Source organism: Puma concolor, chromosome D4, assembly GCF_028749965.1.
Source record: "Puma concolor isolate L17-30 chromosome D4, mPumCon1.1.hap2, whole genome shotgun sequence".
In the NCBI taxonomy this organism is placed as follows: domain Eukaryota; kingdom Metazoa; phylum Chordata; class Mammalia; order Carnivora; family Felidae; genus Puma; species Puma concolor.
In genome coordinates, this window is record NC_141679.1 from 90,840,689 (window position 1) to 90,863,431 (window position 22,743).

General features: G+C 43.9%; 1 protein-coding gene across 9 annotated transcripts in view; it reads right to left on the reverse strand.

Annotated features, from left to right (window-relative positions):
* SETX (senataxin) overlaps nt 1–22,743 on the reverse strand; it is a 66,309-nt gene that overhangs the window by 30,409 nt on the left and 13,157 nt on the right. For all 9 annotated transcript variants that reach the window (XM_086684366.1, XM_086684362.1, XM_086684365.1 and 6 more), the window contains 8 exons: nt 19,912–20,131; nt 19,053–19,172; nt 16,775–16,946; nt 16,309–16,396; nt 11,684–15,835; nt 9,881–9,980; nt 2,942–3,115; nt 605–837 (listed from right to left, as the gene is read on the reverse strand). In XM_086684366.1, the coding sequence (XP_086540492.1) occupies nt 605–837; nt 2,942–3,115; nt 9,881–9,980; nt 11,684–15,835; nt 16,309–16,396; nt 16,775–16,946; nt 19,053–19,172; nt 19,912–20,131 (5,259 nt within the window). The remainder of the gene's footprint in view (nt 1–604; nt 838–2,941; nt 3,116–9,880; nt 9,981–11,683; nt 15,836–16,308; nt 16,397–16,774; nt 16,947–19,052; nt 19,173–19,911; nt 20,132–22,743) is intronic.

A 22,743-nucleotide genomic window follows, 5' to 3' on the forward strand; every position in this document is an offset into this window, starting at 1 on the left:
AGGTCTCCAAAGCTCTAAGCTCCCTGAGCCTCCACCTGGGCCATCCGTGACATCCGGGGTCCCCTGGAGGGCGATCAGGGAATGCACACTGCACAGGAAGGCCCCAGCACACAGCAGCGGCCCTAACACCGCCACCTTTCCCTGGCCTTTGTCCGCGTTGATTTCCTGGAACCAACATACAGCTCTCACGGGGAGAAAATCCGCGTTGATGCCAAGTGGCAACTCCATCTGTGTACCTGCAACAACACCCGCCAACCCTCCATCATTCACGTGCCAAATCAGCTCTATTAATCTGCTCCTACTTCTCAACTGCAATCAGCTGACGAGCATTTAAATAGGATGCTCATGTAACGTTTGAATGCTGGTCTTTGGGCACAACTTCGATTCTTTATTGTACTACGCCTTTTTCCTCGAGGTGAGCTGAGTAACAACACAGCACATACTTTGCCGTATTAAAGACAATTAAGCACGAAACAATGTCACTGTGCATGCACAGCGGGACGTCTTTGTCACAACAACAGGAATATACAGCAGATAAAAACGCAAAGCTCTGACACTGACATGCAATTCTCTGACTTTCTGTTCTTATTAAACCGTCACTCACGATTCTCTCAGACGTCGTAGTCAGTAAATCTTTCGTACAGAAGTCCATGGGGTTTGGGTTCAGAACAGCTCTGGCTAGTTGGTTCCGTCCACTCAACAAAGACATGGCTTTCAACTTCCTTTGTGTAGTTACCAGAGAACTGATTACAGTGCATTTCACGAGTTCATTTAAACTGAGTGGCAAATTATCTTGAGTCTGGATGGAAAGGGAACACTCAGATTTCCCATTACGCACTATTATCAAGAAGGAGAAAAAGCAGTTTCAGTTGTCAGTGAATAATGCCGGGCAGCTACAAAGAATGGTGTATTCAGAATGATGTATTTTATAACCTATGTTTTTTGTACGATAGAGCATTCAAGTTATTCACTCACAAGTTTACCGACAGCCTCCTGAGACTCAGGCAGTGTTCCTGTCCTCAAGAGGCTTATTTTCTAGAAGAGGGACACAGATAACCAAACAAACATGTCAGGCAGTGACAAGCACTACGAAGGAAGCAGAGAAAGGGGATGAACAAGAGACTGACGGGGGATGTCAGGGAGGGGACACCGTAGACAGGAGAGTCGGGAGGGTCTTCCTGATAAGACGGTATCTGAGCAGCAACTTGAAAGAAAGGAGCACGCCGTGCAGCTGGGCGCACTCAGACGGTTCCGCCAGTTCCCCCTATCTGGGGAGAGGGAGCCAGTGGCAGGGAATCAGCAGCTGTGAGGCCCAAGAAGCAGAGCTACGCCTGGAGTATCTCAGGCACGGGAAGAAGCCTAGCGCCGCTGGAAGGAGAAGCAGGGAGACGCGTGCCGCCAGAGTCACAGAGTAAAACGGGGCTCCGTTTTACACGGCTCCGCAGATCACAACACTGGCTCTGAACCCCGTTCCGAGTCAGGCACAAAGCCACAGGGCGGTTCTGTGCCGGCAAGCGAGGTGCTCAAACTTGCACCTTAGAAGCATCGCTCTCACTGCAGGATGACGAATACACTGCCACGGGAAAAGCACAGAAGCAAAAAGGCCGCTCCGGTGGCCGCTGCGGTCATCTAGGTTAAAGCTAGCGGTCGTGTGGACCAGGATGCAGCAGCAGAGGTGGGGCGTGGATTTTAAATACTCGCAAAGGGAGAGTCAACAGGATTTGCTGACGGAGTGTGCACGGAGGGTGTGAGAGGAAGAAAGGATCCAGGATGACTGAGGTTTCGGGCCTGAGCAACTAAAAAACAAAAGGCATCCCACTTACTGAGATGGAAAAACAGAGGAGTAGAGGTCAGGCAGAAAATGGAGCGTTTCTTTGGATCTTTTTGTCCAACAGCTCTGCACACAGAGAGGTCACATAGTTGGGACGCTCGAGGAGTCTGGAGGGAGACGATCTTAGAAATCTAAATTTGGCTAATGTCACTACTTGTGAGAGTCAAAAGCACAGATTAAGCCACGTCCCCCTGCCGCCGCTCCCCTAAATGCATCTACAGGAAGGACTGAGCCGGACCACAGTGAGGACATAAATGTGGCATGCCCAGCACAGGTGCAGCAGGACGCTGAACTCTGAGGAGTTTTTAAGATTTGATGGAAGAAGGTGAATGAAGGAATAATGAAATCGTGTTCTCTTCACATAATTGAGACTAACAAAGCGGCAATGTTAAAAAGGCCGCTTGCCAGGCGATCTAGAACGTGGACGACCCTGCAGTCAAACAAACGCAGGTTTCTGTTCTGGGCCTACCATTTAATACTGAGGATGACCTTCGAGAAGTTACATGACATCCCTGAGCCCTGATGTCCTGACAGGTGGGAAGACAGAGTTCGCTTTGCAAGGCCTTGGGGAAGATGCTGAACGTGTGCAGGAAGGACAAGGCATGGGGTCCAGCACGCAGTAGGTCCTTGCTAGATCAACCTGACATTCCTCCTGTTCTGCTCCTCCCACGAGAAAAGTCCCTATGACACAAGGGATGCGAGCGACGGAAACAGCAAACTCTTCAAGTCGCCTTGCAACGACTTACATGTTTGGTCTTCTCATTGACAATTAGCCACAAAACCAAGGCTGGAACGTGATTTAAGATATAGAAGACAGATGGTCTGCACATTGTTTAATAATAATCACAATGACAGATGAAGGAATGTACCAGAAAGAGAGGACGTTACAAAAGAAAGCTTTTAAATCATAAGTCTAGAGCAGTTAAGTGCTGGGCCTTTCCCAGATGAATCTAGAAAAACTAAAAAAAAACTCCGAATGACAAATAATCAAGCTAGCAAATGCATGTCTGGTACATGCGTAACAAACGTGGCCAGTAGAGTACGTCTCAGAGGGAAATTAAAACATGAACTTCTGACAGATTTCTCTTTACTGTCTCATTATTTACTTACTGACTGAAGTGCGGCGAAATTTATGAACATAACCGCAGTGATATTCGTGGAGATCCGGCATGCGATTTCTCTCTGTGTTCTTCTTCTCTCCATTTTGTTTTTCAAGAACCAAAAACACCAAATCATTTTCCTTTGGATGCAGCTGTTTAGTTAGTTCACATTCCTCAAGATGAACTATCAAAGAAGAAGTCGGCATTTACTCTAACAGAATTATTTTGCGTAAGATTAACTTAAAGGGTGTTAAACCCTTGTACTAAGTTCTAGCAAGTTATAGCACCCAGTAAACTGTAACATACTTTAAAATAATAGGTCTAAACCAGTCAACATGTTCAAATAGTGATCATACAGGGTTATGTTTCTTAACAATGGCTAAAAAGCCAAAATAAATAAAACTGTAATATTCCAAAGCAGTTAATAGCTTTCCTTTCCTTGTAGTTTTCGTTTCTAACCAAGAAATTTTCTCTTTTGTTCCTCGTTTTCAAAATCCTAGGAGAAACTCTAAAAAACGGATCCAAGGATATGTAAGAGTTTTGAGCCTACTGCTGGCATTTCAAACAAGGGGGAAAGGACAGTTGTAAACTATCTGGGGCTGGGAAAACAGAGCAAGCACTAGAACAAAGAAGTTCAGTGCCAACCGCCAGACCCAGCAATAATATACTGAACTGAAATACAAGGCACTAGGATCCGGTAGGCTGAACCACTGAAGCAAAACAAGATTTTAATATGTGTGAGATAAGAAACACCTGTTTGAAAGCATCAGCGACCAAATACGACAGTGAAGAGTTACTGTGCGGAGAGATCCAGAAGAATCTGGAAACCCACTGGAGTCAGCCCTGTACTTCCCCTAGAAACATTTGAACTATTCTTGGAGTGGCAGCCAACGGGCCAGGCTGTACCTGGGACGGCCTTGGTGGACTAAAAAGACAAGAACTGGCATCCAGGGCCTGCACAGAATAGGGACCCTGAGAGACTAAGGACCACACCCAAGGATGAAGCAGAACCAAACCCGTCTTGACCTGGGCTGCGCGGCCCGGCTTCCAAACACCTGGATGCTTCAAAAGCACAATCCCTTAAAACTGGATTAAGATGATCCCGTAACGTAGGTGCCCCCAGAAGCCTGGTAGAGGCAAAAGGAAATCCTCTCTGGAAGAAGGCAGTATCATCCCAGGCCTCCAATTATTTTTATAAATAACTTTCCCGAGATAATGACACACACCAGAGATAAGCAAAGCCCAAGGAAAGAAGAAATATACAAACTGGTAGAATCAATAAGCAAAAAAGGACTGTCCTGAGGGCTACAGATTAAATTTCACGCAGTTTAGAACACAAGCAAGGGGTGCCTGGGTGTCGCAGTTGGTTAAGCATCCACTCTAGATTTCGGCTCAGGTCATGCTCTCACGGTCCCTTGAGTCTGAGCACCGCACAGGGCTCTGCTGACGGCACAGAGCCTGCTTGGGTTTCTGTCTCCCTCTCTCTCTGCACCTTCCCCGCTTGCACTCTCTCTCAAAGTAAATAAATAAAGTTAAAAAAAACACAATTAAAAATACATGACAACAAGAGCATACAAAGTGGCATGGGGATACATTAGAGTCTTGTAAAGGTTTTGCCTTATCAATGGAGACACTTAAAATATCTATTAAAACTGTAGACTCTGATAAATCAAAGGTACATGTTGTAAGTTTTACCTAACTATTCTAAAACAGCAAAAGAAGTATAAATTGAGGTATACTTTCCAAAGTAACAGGAAGAAAAAATGAAAAGAAATGTTAAAATGGGAAAAAAGTAAAAGTATTTAACCAAAACAAAAGGTAATAAACTTAATATATAATTAAGTCCATTTACTTCTATTTCATTTCATGGTGTGTGTTTTTTAATTCACCTCTGATTTAATGGTTCAAAGTCTCCAATGTGTGTCAAAAGTATAATCTCCTTCTATCAGTTTTTTCTTTAAACATATTTTCAGATAGGGGCGCCTGGGTGGCGCAGTCGGTTAAGCGTCCGACTTCAGCCAGGTCACGATCTCGCGGTCCGTGAGTTCGAGCCCCGCGTCAGGCTCTGGGCTGATGGCTCAGAGCCTGGAGCCTGTTTCCGATTCTGTGTCTCCCTCTCTCTCTGCCCCTCCCCCGTTCATGCTCTGTCTCTCTCTGTCCCAAAAATAAATAAACGTTGAAAAAAAAAAAATTTAAACATATTTTCAGATATATATGTGTTGTGAACTGTCGTATCTTCGGTTGAACAAAACTCATCATGAAAGATTCCCTTTTCGTATAATGCTTTTTTGTCTTACAGTCTATTTAGTCTGATATTAACAGAGCTAAACAAGTCTTCTTTTAGTTGAATTTGCATGAGTATCCTTCTCCAATCTTTTTTTCAACCTTTTCTTCTGTTTACCTGTGTTACTTGTTCACACATACAGTGCGTTATCATGTCGTATTATATTATTCTTTTCTTTGAGAGAGAGAGCACGTGTGTGCGCACGCACCAGCAGGGGAGGAGCAGAGGGAGAGGGAGCGAGGGAATCTTCAGCAGGCTCTCCACACCCAGCGCAGAGCCCGATGATGCAGAGCTCGATCTCAACGACCATGGGATCATGACCTGAGCTGAAATCAAGAGTCAGACAGACGCTCAACCGACTGAGCCAGCCAAATGCTCCTCATGTTATATTAGCGCCGAAATACCATTTTCTTCTACAGGATGCTAAGGCTAACTTAGGCAACTGCAAGTTCAGAGACGGGATAAAAGAACAGAGAGGATACTGGTCCTATCAGATAGCAGGCCAACTCTCAAAGACTTGCAGAGTCCTATCTAAAGGGCTTGAATTACAATGGTTAGAAACACAAGTATACTTAAATTCATGTATTTATGAAATTTTTTAAAAAGCACAATGGTCAACACCAGTGCTTGTAGTGAATTAACTCATTATTTTGAAAAGTGATCAAGAGTCAAGAACTTTTCTACCTTTCTTTATGAAGTATACCACAGAGTAACAGAATAATAGAGAGAAATTTGTCTTTACATAACTATTCCGGGGGAGCCTGGGTGGCTCAGCTGTGCTGACGGCTCGGAGCCCGGAGCCTGCTTCGGATTCTGTGTCTCCCTCTCTCTCTGCCCCTCTCCTGCTTGCGCTCTGTCTCTCTCCTTCTCTCAAAAAATAAACATTAAAAAAAAAAATTTTTTTTAAAAGAACTATTCCAGCTAATAAATGAAGAAATGATCAAATAAAAACATCAGCATTCTGTACCTTTAATAAATTCACCTAGGCAGTAAGCATCAACAGCTGTAAATATTACGGAAAGAAATCAGAGATTCATGCACCTCCTGAAAAAGGAACATGCCACCACCTATGAAACAGTTTTGCCAAAAACAGTAAATCAAACTCGAATCTGATTGTGCCTGCAGATACAACTATTGACTTACAGGAAACACAAATGGCAAACATGCTTAACCAACACCAGGGAGACATAATCAACAAGACAGTAACAGTAATTCTAAAGGATCAACAACTCAACTTCTTCAACAAATAAATTACAAAGTGGAAAAAAAAACGAGAAAATTATAGTTAATACATTTCAACTGGCGTCAAAGTATGGCCCCAGTTTGGATCTTATTTCAAGCTGGCTGAAAAAAACTGTTGTGTGAGGAAACTGGAAATTTGAACACTGACTAGCTACCCGATATTAAAGAATGACTGTTACTATTTTAAGCAATAAAATGTTACTTTCTTATAAATTTTTAGGTCTGTATCTTTTAGAGGTATTCCCTGAATTTAATTACAAATGACCCCTCCCTGCAAAAAAATCAAAGCAAAGACAAATCTACAAAATCTCTCCATAAACTATAAAAACATTACTGAAAATAAGCCAAATGATTTATACGGGAACACAAAAGGACAAGAACAGCTAGAGCACTCCTAAGGCAAAACAAGGTAGAAGGACCTGTTCACCGGGTATTATAGGATCATTATAGGGGCACCTGGGGGGCTCAGTCAGTGAAGCCTCTGACTCTTGATTTCCGCTCAGGTCATGATTTCACAGTTCCCCGATATCGAGCCCCCGTGTCACGCTCTGCGCTCACAGCACAGAGCCTGCCTGGGATCTCTGTCTCCCCATCTCTCTGCCCCTCCCCTGCTTGCACAGGTTCTCTCAAAATAAATAAAGTTAAAAAAAATTTATTATAAAGCTGGACTGAGTAATCAGACAACGTGATATGGGCAACAGGGTAGGAAGATGATCCGACGAAGAAGAAATGAATCCAGAAAAAAACCCATGGGTTAAACGGACACTAGATTTATGGCTAATACGGCGCTGCAGGGCATGAAGAGGGTGGTCCTTTCAAATAAGGAACACTGGGATAACCACATCTCCATTCGGAAAAACAAACAAACAATATATGGCCCTTACGTTCTCATTCATGCATGAAAATAAATTCCAGGTTGATAAAACAATGAGCCATCTAGAAAAGGGGTTGCAAACTTTTTCTTTCCAAGCCACACCTAAGTGTCTGTTGCATATTCACCATCTTCGATTCAAAGACTTTTAAAATGCAAAAGTTACTCCAGAGCAGTACAAAAACAGGATATGGGGTAGATCTGCAAGCTGCAATTTGGTGACACCTGTTCTAGATGTTAAGATAACATGTTTATGCCCTATAGCAGGGAAAGGTTTCTTAAATGAGGCACAGAACACGAACTTAAAAAAAAAAAAAAAAAAAAGATGCATTTACTACGTTAAAAATAAATTCTAGGGGCGCCTGGGTGGCTTGTTTAGAAGAGCATGTGGCTCTTGATCTTGGAGTCGTGAGTTCAAGCCCCACGGTGGGTGTAAAGATTACACACATCCAGACGTACATAAAAGAAACTCTCGAGAAGAATAAACTACGACTTTCAAAGACATCTGTGGAGTCAAAACACAAGCCAAATTGAGAGAATGGCATGGATCCAAATTACGTAATGAACTCCTACAAATCAAGAAGAAAAAGGTAACAGAAAATTAACAGGAAACCTGAATAGGCACTTCCCAAAACAGATGATTGAAGCAGCTGCTAAATATATAAAAAGGTGCTCAACCTCTCACTGGTAACGAGGAGAGGGCAAAATAAAACCACACAAGGCCGTCAATCGAAACACGGCACGATGGCTAAAAGTAAACGACAATCAGTACAAACGTACTGGCAAAGACCTACTCTCCCACACTCTTGGGGGGGAGGCGGGGCCCAGTGCCATACAACAGGCTGGGTACTACCTATGCAACCTGAACACACACATACCGAGACGCCGCAACCCACTTCTGGATATGGGACTCCACAAAAATGCCCTCACAGAAACACAGAGGAAACGTCAGAGTGACACAGCTCACAAGATGCGGTCTGAGAGTTAACGTGGCATGCCCGAGGCTGCTATCCTTAGGTCTGCTTACCAGGGTGGCCCTTGGCACCTGTGACCCCAGGTTCTGGGACTGTCATTTGCTGACGAAAGGTCAGCCTAAACTGTCAGCCTAAACTGCACCTAAACTGTTTGCAAAAAGAATACGGTTTATGCCAAACACCTGCTTTCCTTCTGGAAGTCACGAATTTAGGCTAGGCAGAGGGTGTTTGGGGCGCTGAGTCTCTAACAAGCTTCCCTAGTAGGGAGGGCGCCTGGGTGGCTCAGTCGGTTCAGCGACTAACTTTGGCTCAGGTCACGATCTCACGGTTTAAGAGTTTGAGGGGTGCCTGGGTGGCTTCGTCCGTTAAGTGCCTGACTTTGGCTCAGGTCATGATCTCACGGTCGGTGAGTTCAAGCCCCGCGTCAGGCTCTGTGCCGGCAGTTCAGAGCCCAGAGCCTGCTTCAGATTCTGTGTCTCCCTCTCTCTGTGCCCCTCCCCCACTGTGCACTCTCCCTCTCCCTCAAAAATAAACATTAAAAATTTCTTTTCCCTAAAAACCAAAACAAAACAGCTTCCCTAGTAGGTAACATTTCACATGCCACGTGTTGTTACGATTCATTGCTGGGAGAGTTAAATAGACCCTGTGTGACTCTACCGGGAGAGGACTCTCAGAGGCTTGATCCTGGCGTCGTCCACACTTCACCCCACGTGCTCCCCTTTGCTGAGTCTGCTCTGTACGCTCTCACCATCAGAGTCACAGCCACGAACGTGGGTGTATGTTAATTCCTGTGGGTCATGCTAGCGAAACACTGAGCCTGGGGACGGTCTTGGGGACCCGACACACAGGCTAAAACTACTGAAAAAAATGTCTAACGGTAAAATCATAATTAAAAAAAAAGCAAAAAACCCAAACACCCCAAACTTATAAGAAGAAAACAACATCCCTAACAGACAGAAGGACAAGGGGCATGAGAAGACACTTATCCCCACACCCCCTTGAAGAATACAAATGATCAGAAAGATTTGGGACGGACCCTATAAACTCAAATGAGATACATTTTTCATACATAAAACTGGGGAAAAGAAGTTTAAACTCGCAACATGAGGGAGACGTCTACCTTTACACTTCATGGCAGGAGTCACAAGGATGCTCCTTTCAGTAGGCAAAGGCAAATACGGACCAAAAGTCTTAACACGTGCAACTGTTTTGACCCGGCATAGAGACGTGCTTTGAGTGCTTGTAATGCTGAGCAACTATAAACAATACACCTGTTGTTTACAACACCCCCCCCCCTCCCCGCCCCAACGCTGTCAAGCCCCCTTCACTCACCCTCTCTTCCATGTCCGGCTTCCACCTTGGCCTGTGCTTAGTTACAGAATGGTTAAAACCGCGAACTTTATATTCATAACTGTCCCAGTAACTAACCTCGTTAACGAAGCCTTTAAACATGCTTGGAAGAAGTTACGAATTCAGCTTAGGAAACCTAGGTCTCAAATTTTTCAAATGACAATGAGGTTTCCCCAAATAGAAAGCTCCAATTATTATATATTCCAAGTTACAGAAGAAAGAACTTACCCACAAACTCCCAGTACTTTTTATACTCAGCAGGAAATTTCCGTACATGCAACTGATAGAACTTCTCTTTGTTTGGAGAGCTGATCCACTCCTGTGCCACCTATACACAACAAAAAAGCGCATGAAGAAAGCAAAAACATTCCGGAAAGCCAATGCTAAACAGCAAAATTTCCCCCAAACCAGCAACAGTGAAATGTGGAACCTAAAATCCCAAGCGACAGAAACATGAAAAATCAACGTGTGGCTTCTGGTTTCCAGTTCAGCATGCGAGGAACTCGGAAGTCGCCACTTCATCCTATCAACAAAAAGCAAGCTGAGAAATCGACAACCCTTCACATCATCACAAATGACGGGAGCACAAACCTTAACGCCAGGAGAGGAAACCCTGAACTGGAACCGACAAGCCGCTCAGGGGCTCAGTGTGGACAACTCAGTGACGAGGACTCTAGGGGCACCCGGCCATAAGGGGCACCCCGCGCTTCGCGGAGTTTTACCTCTAGGAGGCCTTCCGGGCCCTCGCAGTGAGCACTGGAGAACATCCCTCATGCTCCCAGCATAGGGAGGAAGAAAGACACCACTTTGAAATATACTAGAACGTTCTGATCTTGCAAAGGCTCGATCTTGCAGAAACTCTTTTATTACCAGAGTTGAACTACTGAAGGGAAGAGAAATAACCAACTGCAGCCCCTTCTGGCCCTCCTGTCCCACCTGAGGACGTGCAGGGAACGGAGAAGCATGTGTGTGCTTCACAGTCCACAGGCAGAAGCAGGCTTACGGGACAATCCCCCCTCCTCAACTTACCGCCACATTACTCAAGGGCCCACTTACTGCTGGCTGTTCCCTTCACCTAGCACATCATGTCCACCCTACAACAAAAATTATAAGGTATACTCACAGGCCACAGTCTGAAGAGACTGAATAAGCACCAGAACCAGAGGCAGATGTGGCCGGAAAGCGGGAATGACCAGACAAGAAATTAAAACAAAACAAAACAAAACGAAAACCCCATAATTACTATGCTAAGAGTTTAATGGGAAAAGCAGAGCATGCAAATTCCAAGAATCAAAAAGAAATGCTGGAGATCAGAAACACTGACGGGATGAAGGATGCCTCTGGTGGGCTCAGTGGTAGACTGGACATGGCTGGAGAAAGAACCGCTGAGTTTCAGGATCTGGTGCTAGAACCTGCCAAAGCTGAAGGGCGGATTCTCTAACAGGAATCTTGTATTTTGTCGGGTGATCCCGGTCAGGGGGGAGCAAGGAAGGCAGAAGAACCGGAATGGGCTGCGTTGAGGGAGGTAAGGGAGGCAGCTAAAGGGACAGAGCAACTACCAGGACGAGCGAGAAACCGGAAGACAGATATATAAAGAGAAAAACAGAATTTACTGCTTCATGCTGTTCAATGTAATATACCCTGTGCAGACTCAAGAAAACTTCATTAATGGTCTATGTTAATTTAAAAATAAATGCAGAAGGGAGACTATCTCCTCTGAGAAGGATTCCCTTATCTCTGTTATCAAAAAACACTTACTCCTGTGCTACCTCTGGAGTTGGTTCATTAGCACTCCGAAGGGTGTCTGTAAGCTCCAGAAGGGCAGTGATTAAGAAAGTGCTTCCTCTGTCACATCAGCATCTAGAACAGCGTCCGGCACAAACAGCCGTTCAACATTACAATCTAAGAGCTACATCTAAATCAAAACGAGATCAGTTATTTTAACTGTACTCTAATTACTACCGACATTAAAAAAAAAAAAAAAGCGGCAACTTCAAAGTCTGGGCAGGTATACAATTAAAACATACTTACCGTTTCAAAAGTATTCAGTATCATCAAAGGGAAAAAAACATTGAAATAATCTCCACAATCTTGGAATCTGACAGGCACCGGTCTTGAGATGGACTGACAAAGGCTGGTGGGGGGCCCACACTGATCAAAGTTCACAAACATTTCGTACTTCCACTTTAAGACCTCTTTAACAAAGGTGTCTGAGATAGACTGTGAGGACAAGAGAACGTTTACCGCAGAGGAAGCTGAAAAAGATCTGCTTTCGCCAAAGGTAAGCTTGTAACCTTGCCTGTTGGAATTATTCAGAGTCTGAGGACGGAGAACATCAGAAAAACTCTTCACCTCACCCACTGGCTTTGGAGACAACACAGAGGCTGGCTGTGGGACTTTCAAAACAGATGGTACCCCGTCTGACTTCTGTTTGAGAGCCGGTGGCGGTGCGGAGGTACTTTCCAAAGACTTCGAAAGATTAGCAATTCGTGAAGTACTACTTGAGCTAAAGACCTTGGCAGTGGAGGGTCTCTTGGACGCAGAGGGGGGCAAGCCCGGTTTACGAAACACATCTTCATCCACTGCTTTAGCTCCGCAGTGTTTGGAGCAGTATTCACCCTGGTTTTGCGCGGCTTCGACACAATCCTTGTGCTTAGATTTTGTGCTGCTCCAAGATTCTTCCTCCATCAGAGCTGTATCTTTTCCATGAACCATTTCAATGAGTTTCTCGTTACCATTTTCCATCTGTGAACATAAATCCATATCTGCGGGATCGTGCTGGGTTAGAAATATATTCTCATCTTCCGAGTCACTGTTGGATCTGGGCTCTCCCTCTTTCAGAGCGGTCAACTCTAAACGACGTTCTGTTAGGTCGCCTCCACCTAAAGGGCCAGCTGACGTAGAGACAATGGCTTCATGTGTTGCTTTTCTTCCATTTAACACAACAGAAGCGCACTGGTTCGAAAGGCAAGGATCATCAGCCACCTGAGAAACACGTTTCATTTTCACGGGTTCTGGTTCAGAAGACGCGCGTTTTATTGATGGCTTCCCAGTATTGTTAGCACCCACCTCGACGCCTCCTTTAGCACGACAATCTGAGCTATCGGATTCTGGGGCGAGAGTGTCAGGATTCTGTGCTGAACGCAGCCCTGCTCTTGTAGGAGCTCTGCTTTCAGAACCCAGAGAGCCTTGCCTCTTCTGCTTTGATTTGTGTTTCGCCTGCCTTCGCGACTGAAGATCTTGACTTGTCAACAGTTTCTTATTATTTCTGACAGAGAGAGTCTGAGGAGAAATTAATTTAGTCTTTTTTCTGGTATCAACCACTCCCACGGTTTTGCCATGGTCCCGTAACTGAACTAAATACCCTAGAGATCGCTGAGATAAATCGAATGCCCTACGAGGAGCCTTTTTCAGACCAAGTTTTTCAACAGTTGAAGTTGGTTCAGGGCACTGGCGAAGTACCTTTGGTGGGACGATAGCAGGAGTCGTCCTACAACTTATGTAATTCGAACTTTTATTCTGCCCTTTTTTGGTATCTGAATGTGTTTTCTTAGTTTTAGAATGCGGGACTCTCCTAACGGGTTTGGAGTAAGTACGAAGCTTTGGAGAAGACTTCTTTAGTGAATCTGTGGTGCCTCTTTGAAGATTCGACCTGGAACTTGACCTCAGCTCTATACTTTTAAGATCATTTTCAGTCAGACCTCTCTCATTATCAGACTGGTCCTCATTTCTCTCAGAAGGTGAAGGCCTCAGAGGATCTTCAGCTACAGGTTTTTCATATCGTTTTCTCTTACGTTTTTTCACTTCAGTTTCACAAAATTCCCCGACAGAACTACCACTCTGTGGTTCTGTGTGTTTTTCAATGCCCTCTGCTACTTTCTTAATAACCTCTTCAGATACATAATCTGTATCGTAACCCCAATCATTCGTGACATCGTTTATGTGAGTCAGACGTGAATTGTTTTCATCCTCTTGAACTGAATTCTTGTTGTCTGGTTCCTGATCTTGCCAAACTGAAAACACCTCATGTGGACTTTCAAACTCAAAAAACTGAGAATCTGATTCCTCAAACTCCAATAGGGACTTTGCCTCTTCTTCCTTCATTAGCTTCTGTTCCACATTTGTACTAGCTACTGAAGTATGCTCCTCTGGATATTCTTTCTTGATGCCTATTTTATCTCGTTTAATGTGTTTCTCAAAACCCAGAATCCCTTCATCACCATCATCATCATCAGAATCTGAAATAATAATCACCTGGCCCCGGCAGGCTTCTCCAGCATTATTCGGGTTAGCTGTGAAACATCTTTTATCTTTTACTTTTCTTTGTAGCTGGGATGAGCTTTTTTGAGTTGACTCTGATGGAAACTTAATAACACTGGCTTGGGCTATCAAAGATAAGTTGTGGAGGTCTCGGTCTATCTGGGAATCTGTCAAGGTGCTGGACTGTGGACTGAGGCTAGGAACCTGTTCCCTCAAGTGAGAAGACACCTGACTGGTGGTACTCTTGCCAACTTCCTTATCTCTCGATTCAAGAAGAGTCACGGGGTCTTTGAAGGGAGACGTTTTCTTCACACAAATATCGGTCATTTCCGTAAACGAGACCAAATCTTTACCATCTGCTTGGCATTCCTGTATTTGACAGCTATTTTCATGGGAAGAGAAAATATCTAACTCTTTGCTCTTGAATTGTTTCTTCTTCAGCAATAAACTGTTTTGAGATTTTCGCTCCCCGTTTTTATCATCAGGAACGTCATCAGGGTCTAACGAGAGATGGTTTATGAAGCCATCCCCTTTCTGACCTCCTGAATCTTTCCTTGAAAAGAAACTGTCAATGGTAGACACAGTCAGTTTTTCCTCTAAATTGCCGTCATCGATCAAAGTACTTTTCCTGTGTTGCTTCTTTATTACATGTGATAACTTAGCACAGATTTCAGCTTTCTGTCCCTTAGTTCTTCCTTTTGAGGTTTTGCCAAGAACATCATCCTTGAAAGAGAAATCCTCAGTTGATGTGGACGCCTTCTCCAGAGAGTCGGTGCCAGAATCAGTCAACGAACGTGCGGCTATTATCACCCCTCTGTCACATCCCCTTTCCGGACCATTTCTGGAATCCGTAGGATTCTCCTTCACAGACTTCTGCTTCCCTTTACTTGTTTTGACTGCATCTTGAGCTCTTTCCGGGACAAGCCTGTTGCTACCCTGCTTTATGCATGACTCTGCTGAGAGACGGCCTTCTAGTTTCAAATCTTTTATGTAATTGTGCTCACTATCCTCTTCGCTAGCGTTACTTGCTTTGACCAATCTATTCTCTGGCATCTGAAATGCCTCAGCTTTCATTGGTCCTTTAGAAAATGTTGGGCTGGAGTTTTCCAGACAGTGCAGGCCTTTTTTAGATTTCTTCCCTGTCTGTTCACTTTCTTCTTTATTGTAAGACGCAGGAGGGGTTTTACATACGGGAGTCAGATCCACAAAAGTGCTACACCGAGGTACTTTGAATTTTATGTTTCTAATAATTTGCTTTAAACAAGTTTGTAACTCATGGGTTTCCTGAGTAGTCAACTGCCAACCTAGAGATAAATTCCCACGCAGAAATAAGTTGAGCTTGTCCCAGAATCGCTTGCACAGAGTCTGCTGCCCAAGCTGATACCCTTCTTTAAGGAGACTTCTGATCAGCTGCACACAAGCCAGCTGGACAGAATTAGATGGCATCGAATGCAGTGACAGAGACGATATCACTGCTGCTCCTTTGGAGCAATTTCCAGATGACTTCTCAGAACTCCGTGCAAACGCGGTGGTGGGAAGCTTGGCGCATTTTACAACAGCCTCCACCCACTGCTGGGAACTAACCCACAGCAAGTGCAAACATTTTTTATTTCTGTGCAGTTCAATCACGGACACCAAAATCAGAAGGAAAAACTCAGTAACTTTGTCACACACAGCATCTGTTTGGTTGAGGACATCTTTGACTTCAGAGTGCAGATGGTGAATCACCTCTACTATGTAAGCCACACCCAAATCCTTAAGATCCATGAGGGACTGAACAAAGGGGATGAACCACAGAAACGTGCTATTGTGAACACGCATGTCTTGACCAATATCTGACTGAAGCACACTGGCTAACGTTTCCATCTCTTCGTACATGTTAGGACAGTAATCTGGGCAAATGGCTGATCTCCACCCAGAATCCTAAAATGGAAGAAATACAGACATTTGGGTAAGCAAGCACCATTCGTGGCGGGCTTAACACACAGTTTTAAACAAGAAAATACGCTGCTTGGTTTTCCTACTTTGGTTCCCATGTATCTGCACATACCCCAAAGAGATGGAAAACAGTTCAACGTCAACATCAGGGGTTCGTGAGGACAGGACACCTGCACGTGCTGTGTTCTTCTTTCCGTCACTCATCCCCCCCACCCCCCACCGCCCATCCCACAACCTTTCCAATCTTCCCAGCTGCCCTTAATCTTCCAAAGGGTGCACCCTGTAGTAAGAGTCCAGTTTCACAGGGCATGATACATCCATTCAACCAGAAACCCCTTATGCAGCAGCTGGTTCGGAGCAGCTGTGTATAATAAAATCAGCAAGTCAACCAATTAGGTGCAATGTTGTCTCTACAAAGGCAGGGCAAGTACCATCTGAATTCTCGAAACGCCTCATACCTTTTTGGTCTTTTCAGGGTTGTAATTGTACACGATCTGGCTACAAGTCACCATATCATCCAAATACGACTCCGGTTCCGACTTGGTCCTAAAGTAGTAAGAATAAATAGAAACCACTGAAATGAAGAAAATTAAAAAAAAAAAGCAAAAAGGAGAAAACCCTGTTGCTAAGTCAGTTACAACAGACTTCCTCACAGAGCCTATGTGAAAATCCTGACACAACCAGACGCCTGGGTGGCTCAGTCGGTTGAGCGTCCGACTTCGGCTCAGGTCATGATCTCGTGGTTTGCAAGTTCAAGCCCCACATCGGGCTCTGTGCTGACAGCTCAGAGCCTGGAGCCTGCTTTGGATTCTGTGTCTCCCTCTCTCTCTGCCCCTCCCCCACTCACATTCTCTCTCTCTCTCTCTCTCTCTCTCTCTCAAAAATAAACAAACATTAAAATCCTGACACGTTAACCCAACTAACCTTACAGAGCTGTTCCGTATATTTTGGATCTCTCTATTGTAGCTCATGTTATTGATAATGGTCTGAAACGCCTCAATAGGATCGATGCGTTGACCCCAGACCTTTGATCCGAGGCGATCCAGAATCACCATGAAACAGTGTAATGCTGGCCAGAAAGGATCCACGCTATCATCTGAAATACAACGAAGTAACTGCTGAATCACGCAACGATTAGACAAAGACATGAAAGCAGGCCGAGGGTTAGGCTTGCTTTATCTGGGGAGCCACAAAACTGAAAGCAAAGCACCAAGTCATGTAACGCAAAGTGGCGCCAACCACACCAGCTTTAAAAACCTGGTAAATTTTAAAGTTCCTTCTGCATTTTTTCCCAAGCAATGCTATATGCCTCCAAGAAATTTTTTAACGGGGAACAAACTGAGAGAGTCTAGGCAAACTCACCTTTCTCACCCTGTCTGCCACACCTGAAACATCCTTCCTACTGAACAAAGCCCGTGATACGGGAAATTCTGGGTTAGCTCGAACTGCATTTTCTATGCCATTTGGCTGCGATAAAGGACCGAATCCCTTAGCTAATGGCTAAGCGGATACACACCCTTCATCCAACCATATCTCAACGTGGCTTTGTTCTCTACTTTTCATCCAATTGGCAGGAATTCCCATCACTCAGAAGCTCTCACCTCCAGTTCTTTCCCTCCTATCAGACGTGCAGTGGCAAAATACTGCCTACTCAAAGGCCTTCGACTGCTCCTTAATGTCTCCCAAGGAGATTCAAAGTCCTCAGTCATGCACTTGGAAGATCCTACTCTACTGTCTCTTTCCAGCTTTATTTTTCACGCCCCCATAATCATACCCCGTCTACAGCACAGACGGACAGCTGGCTTCTCCCCAAGTAAGACCCGGAATGCCCTCACTATTGGCACCCCCTAGCAAAATCCTATCCGTCCTTCCAGCCCAGCTCAAACGTGCCCTCTCCATCAAACGTTCCCTGGTCATTTGATCTACCGCCCTGTTCTGACACAGTGCTCACTCAGTTACTGATGATGTTATCTGGTCACTCTAGAACTTTCTGCTTTATTTTCCTCAAGGCTCTTAAGCTCTACTTTTTTTTTTTTTTTTATCATAGGCATTTGTGTAGACCTTCTCATACACTTTTTCATCCCTTCCTGCAGCTGACACAGTGTCTTATGCCCAGTAAGCTCTCAAGTAAGGAACAAAGTTATCAATTAGGTGAAGACCATTATGAAAGGTTTCTTAGAGAGGTCACATGACTCACATTTTGAAAGTCAGGGGAACTGGATTAACAGAGAAGACAGAATTGTATGGGCAAGGCACAAAGAAATGACCTATTAATATAGTAAGTGCTGGAAAACAAGTTAGTAATAACTCTGAGAATAACCCAGCAAGAGAAGCTATGCGAACAAAAAAAGAATAACATTTATATAGTTCTTCTGCAATCTTGCACAACTGAGTTTATATCCACATTGGAGTTGCCTAAAGAGAAGCGAATGTGGGAGAAAAATTATCATTATGTTTTTGTAATATCTGGCATGCTGGATCTCTATTCATTCCTTCATCAAGATTAGAAACATTCATTACAGATCCTCCCTGATCAGCCTGACACAACCACAAGCAAAAGAATGTTAGGGTCTAATAATGAACATTACTACGAGTTTTACACCCTAGCTTGCAAACTATCTGAACAGCACTGTCCCAAGAATACTTTCTGTGATGAGGGAAATGATCTTTATCCACACTGTTCAGTATCAACCACCAGGTACATGTGGTTACTGAGCACTCAAAGTACAGCTCGTGGGACTGGAAGACCGCATTCTTCGGTTAATTTTAATTAATTTAAACGTACATAGCCACATTTGGCTAGCAGTCACCGTGTTGGACAGTGGAACCCTAGAGAACAGAGGTGAAATGAAGAAGAACCAGGAAAAAGGAAGACAGAGGGACAGGAGAGGCTTTCCCCACAATTTTAACTACCACGTTGTTGGAAAGGTATTTGCTAGTCTTGATTCTACCACTAACTGGGCATTTCAACGTGAAGAAGTAAGTTAACTTCCCTGGCCTTCAGTCTCATCTTTTATGAAGGTAAAGTGTTGAAATTGAACTCTCAAGGTCATTTCCAATTTAAAACTGTGAATCTGTGACTGAACCATAAACACGTCCATTCCTTTTTCCATGCCACACACCCAAATTCTTGCAATGACACTAATGTTTTAAAAGGGCCCATCGCAGCATCCCAAAGCATTTACCAAATAAAGATTATTACCATCTGCTTGCCTCTCCATGGTGTGAAGTATTGATTGCATGAAATCATTCTGTTTGTCTGAGCCCAGCAACAGGGAGTCCATAGCCTGCTCCTCGAGAATGGTCAGCAACATGCAAATACCTGTAAGATCATTTACAGTTTTCCTGACTTGAGTAAATGACACCGTTCGGAGGCTTTCTCCGGCTTAGTTGGCAAAAGAGTAACAAGGCAGTAAAATGAAGCAAACCAGTACCCGCTTCCTCCAACACTCAGGTCTGAGACACTCAGACACCACCGCTCCCAGTAACAGGACTTTAGACCGACTTGGACAGAGAAAGGGAAATGGTACAAACTTGGTTAGAAATCAGTTTCAAAGAGGATTACCACACAATTCGTTTCTCCTCAACTCTAAGATGCCTCCAATTTTAAGATCACCGTATTCTGAGAACTCATCACTGCCAAACAGGACACGTGGCTATAGGACTCAGAATCAGTGAAGCAGGGGAGACCTACTTTGAGTCAGTGTAGAAGTTGCTGAAAACCAAAGCGAGTATCTCTTTCACCAAGAAATATTTTACAGATGGGGAAATCTCTTACATCAAACCCTACTAAAGTCCATCGCTACGCCAAGGTTTTGTTATATCGAGTACTGCTTTAAATACAAGATTTGCCACCCTCGAACACGCACCTCTTACAAAGATGGTTTCTAGAATAAAGTCTCAAAACAAGAGATGTAATGGCTAAGTCAATTTAATGACAGCACGAGAATTGGGAACCATGAGATCCTTCATTAGATCACCAAGAAACCACTTCCTTTGCAAGATACTCACTGAAAATGATAGAAAACTACTAGTCATACTCGTGTAGGAACGACACTCACCTAGCCAATAGTTCTTGTAGTTGGTGGTATCGTACATGTGCGAAGGCAGAAGAATCAGTTTACCCTTCTCGAGGACAGAAGAAGTGTAGATGTCTGGATCTTCCAGAAGCCCCAACTCAATGACTTTAAAAAGACAAGTCAAAACCTCCTGCAGATCATAATAATCATCTCTGTCCACTTTTCCCAAGTTCCTTGCGGTCAGGATAGCCCAACGCCGAACCTAAAGGCACAACACGTTCGTTACTTCATTCAATAAGTAACTCTCCATGCACGGCAAGAACCTAATTAAGAAAACAGGATTCTCTATTTTAAAAGACACTAGATATTGGGGCGCCTGGGTGGCTCAGTCGGTTAAGCGTCCAACCTGGGCTCAGCTCATGATCTCGCGGTTGGTGAGTTCGGGCCCCGCATCAGGCTCTGTGCTGACAGCTCGGAGCCTGGAGCCTGCTTCGGATTCTGTATCTCCTTCTCTCTCTGCCTGTCCCCTGCTCTCTCTCTCTCTCTCTCGCTCAAAAATAAAGATTAAAAAAAAAATTAAAAGACACGAGATACTAATGATGCAATACTTAGACCCTATTTGATCCTGATTCGAACAAACCCTAAAAAAGCGTTTATGAGATAGATAATTACTTCCATCCATTTAAACACTGATTAGAAATATGACATTAAGGAATTAGTACTTTAGGTGCAGTGGTGATATTGTTTCATTTTTTTTTTTTAAAAAAAAAACCCTTATCTTTTAGAGACATATTTAAGTATCTTATGGATAAGATGCTCTGATGTCTAAGATTTGCTCTAAGTAATCCAAAAGGCAACACAATATCGATCACATATTGGTACCTGAGAAAGCTCAGTGATGGGCAGAAGGGGGTTCATTACACCATTCTACTTTTGTATGTTTATAATTCTCCATAATAGAAAGTTGAGAGGGAAAAAAAAAGTGGAGCCTCAAAAGAAATCAAAAGTCACCTCTAAATGGCAATACAGCAAGGGAAGTAATTTTAAAAATCTTGTGGGCTCGGGGCGCCTGGGTGGCGCAGTCGGTTAAGCGTCCGACTTCAGCCAGGTCACGATCTCGCGGTCCGTGAGTTCGAGCCCCGCGTCGGGCTCTGGGCTGATGGCTCAGAGCCTGGAGCCTGTTTCCGATTCTGTGTCTCCCTCTCTCTCTGCCCCTCCCCCGTTCATGCTCTGTCTCTCTCTGTCCCAAAAATAAAATAAACGTTGGAAAAAAAAAAAAAATTAAAAAAAAAAAAATTTTGTGGGCTATGAGTTAAACCTAGTAATCACAACCAACCTTAAAAAGCTAAATAAAATAAAACAGAAAAGACCAGCGTGCATCCCGCAGGAGTAGGATTTGAGGAAATGTTCAGCTGACACATGCGTATGTGTGTATGTAACCAATGAAAACCATTTTTTTTTTTTTACTGTGGATGGCCAGAAGTTTGAAAAACGGAGCTAGAGGACACAGGAATGGGCTGGCTCCGTGCCAACATAAGTAATCAATTTTAAGCTTTTGGAAAACATACAAAGGAATGCATGAGTCCATACTGATAATAAATAGGCAAGTAAGTGGGAGAAAGGAAAAGAGTTCTTGATTATGATAGTGGAACCAATGTCCAGGACTAACCGGCAAACGTGGAGAGTGCCAGGGTTGGGAAATGATTTTGCAAATCTTAAAAAAAAAAAAAAAAAAAAAAAAAAAAAAGTGATTCAGGCAAAAGCCATTCAGTTAACGCTCAATTTGGGAGAAAATTCTGCTGAGGAGCGGGGCTCTTCTGTGGTCTCCCAATAGCTAAGAAACAGAAATTATACAGTGAGGAAATGGCACACCACCTTGACCGGCTAATCAAAATGAACATAACCACAAAGAGCAGGTGACACGGGAGCGCCTCTGAGGGTGACACTCTGAGGAGGACAGAACATCACTTCTATGCAGTCCTCCAGCTGGAACGCGTAACCTGAACCTACCAACAAGGAAACATCAGACAAACCCCAAATGAGGAGCATTCTGATTGGGGGGGGGGGGGGGACGGGCAGGGATGACCGCACTCTTCAGAAATGTCATAAAGGACAAAGGCTGAGATAGTGCAGATTAAGGGAGAGCAAAGCAAACAGCAAAACCACCAGGCCCGGGGACCTGGAGCCAGGCTGCCTGTATGACACCCGGTCACCCCACACTAGCCTGGCTGGCTGTGGCCAAGTCTGACTTGGTTTCCTCCTCTATACATTACCTGCCTCACTGGGCTGCTGTAAGGCGTAAGTGAGTTCACATCCGGAAATTACCTCCTTCATTCTACTTTCTTTTTTATTCCATGGTTCCCTAGCTTCTTAAGAGGAATAATCAGCTCATTAATTTTGAGGCTTTCTTCTTTTCCACAATTACTTAAAGATATAAATTTCCCTGAAAGCACTCTTTTGCCACATCCTACAATTTTTTAATGCGGCATCTTCATTATAATTCAGTTCTGGGTATGCTTAAGTCTTAATGACTTCTTTTTTAGCATGTGCTACTTTCAAAATATGGAAACTCATTTATCTTTTCATTAACCTCTATCTAAATTGTGTTATGATCAGAGATCACGAGAGGGACGATGCCAACGCTAAGTCCTTGCAATGTGTTGAAACATGTAATATTTATCACAAATTAGAACGTGATCACTTTTATCGTTTAATGTATATTTGAAAAAATGGCTAGATGCCCAGCTCACATATATACCCATTAGGTTCTGTTTGTATACTGCCTTGTATACATATTCCATTCCTTGTTGGGCTTTTGTTTTTCTTGTCTACTGATTCATCAATGTGGAAGAGGAGTACAGTGAAATCTCCTAC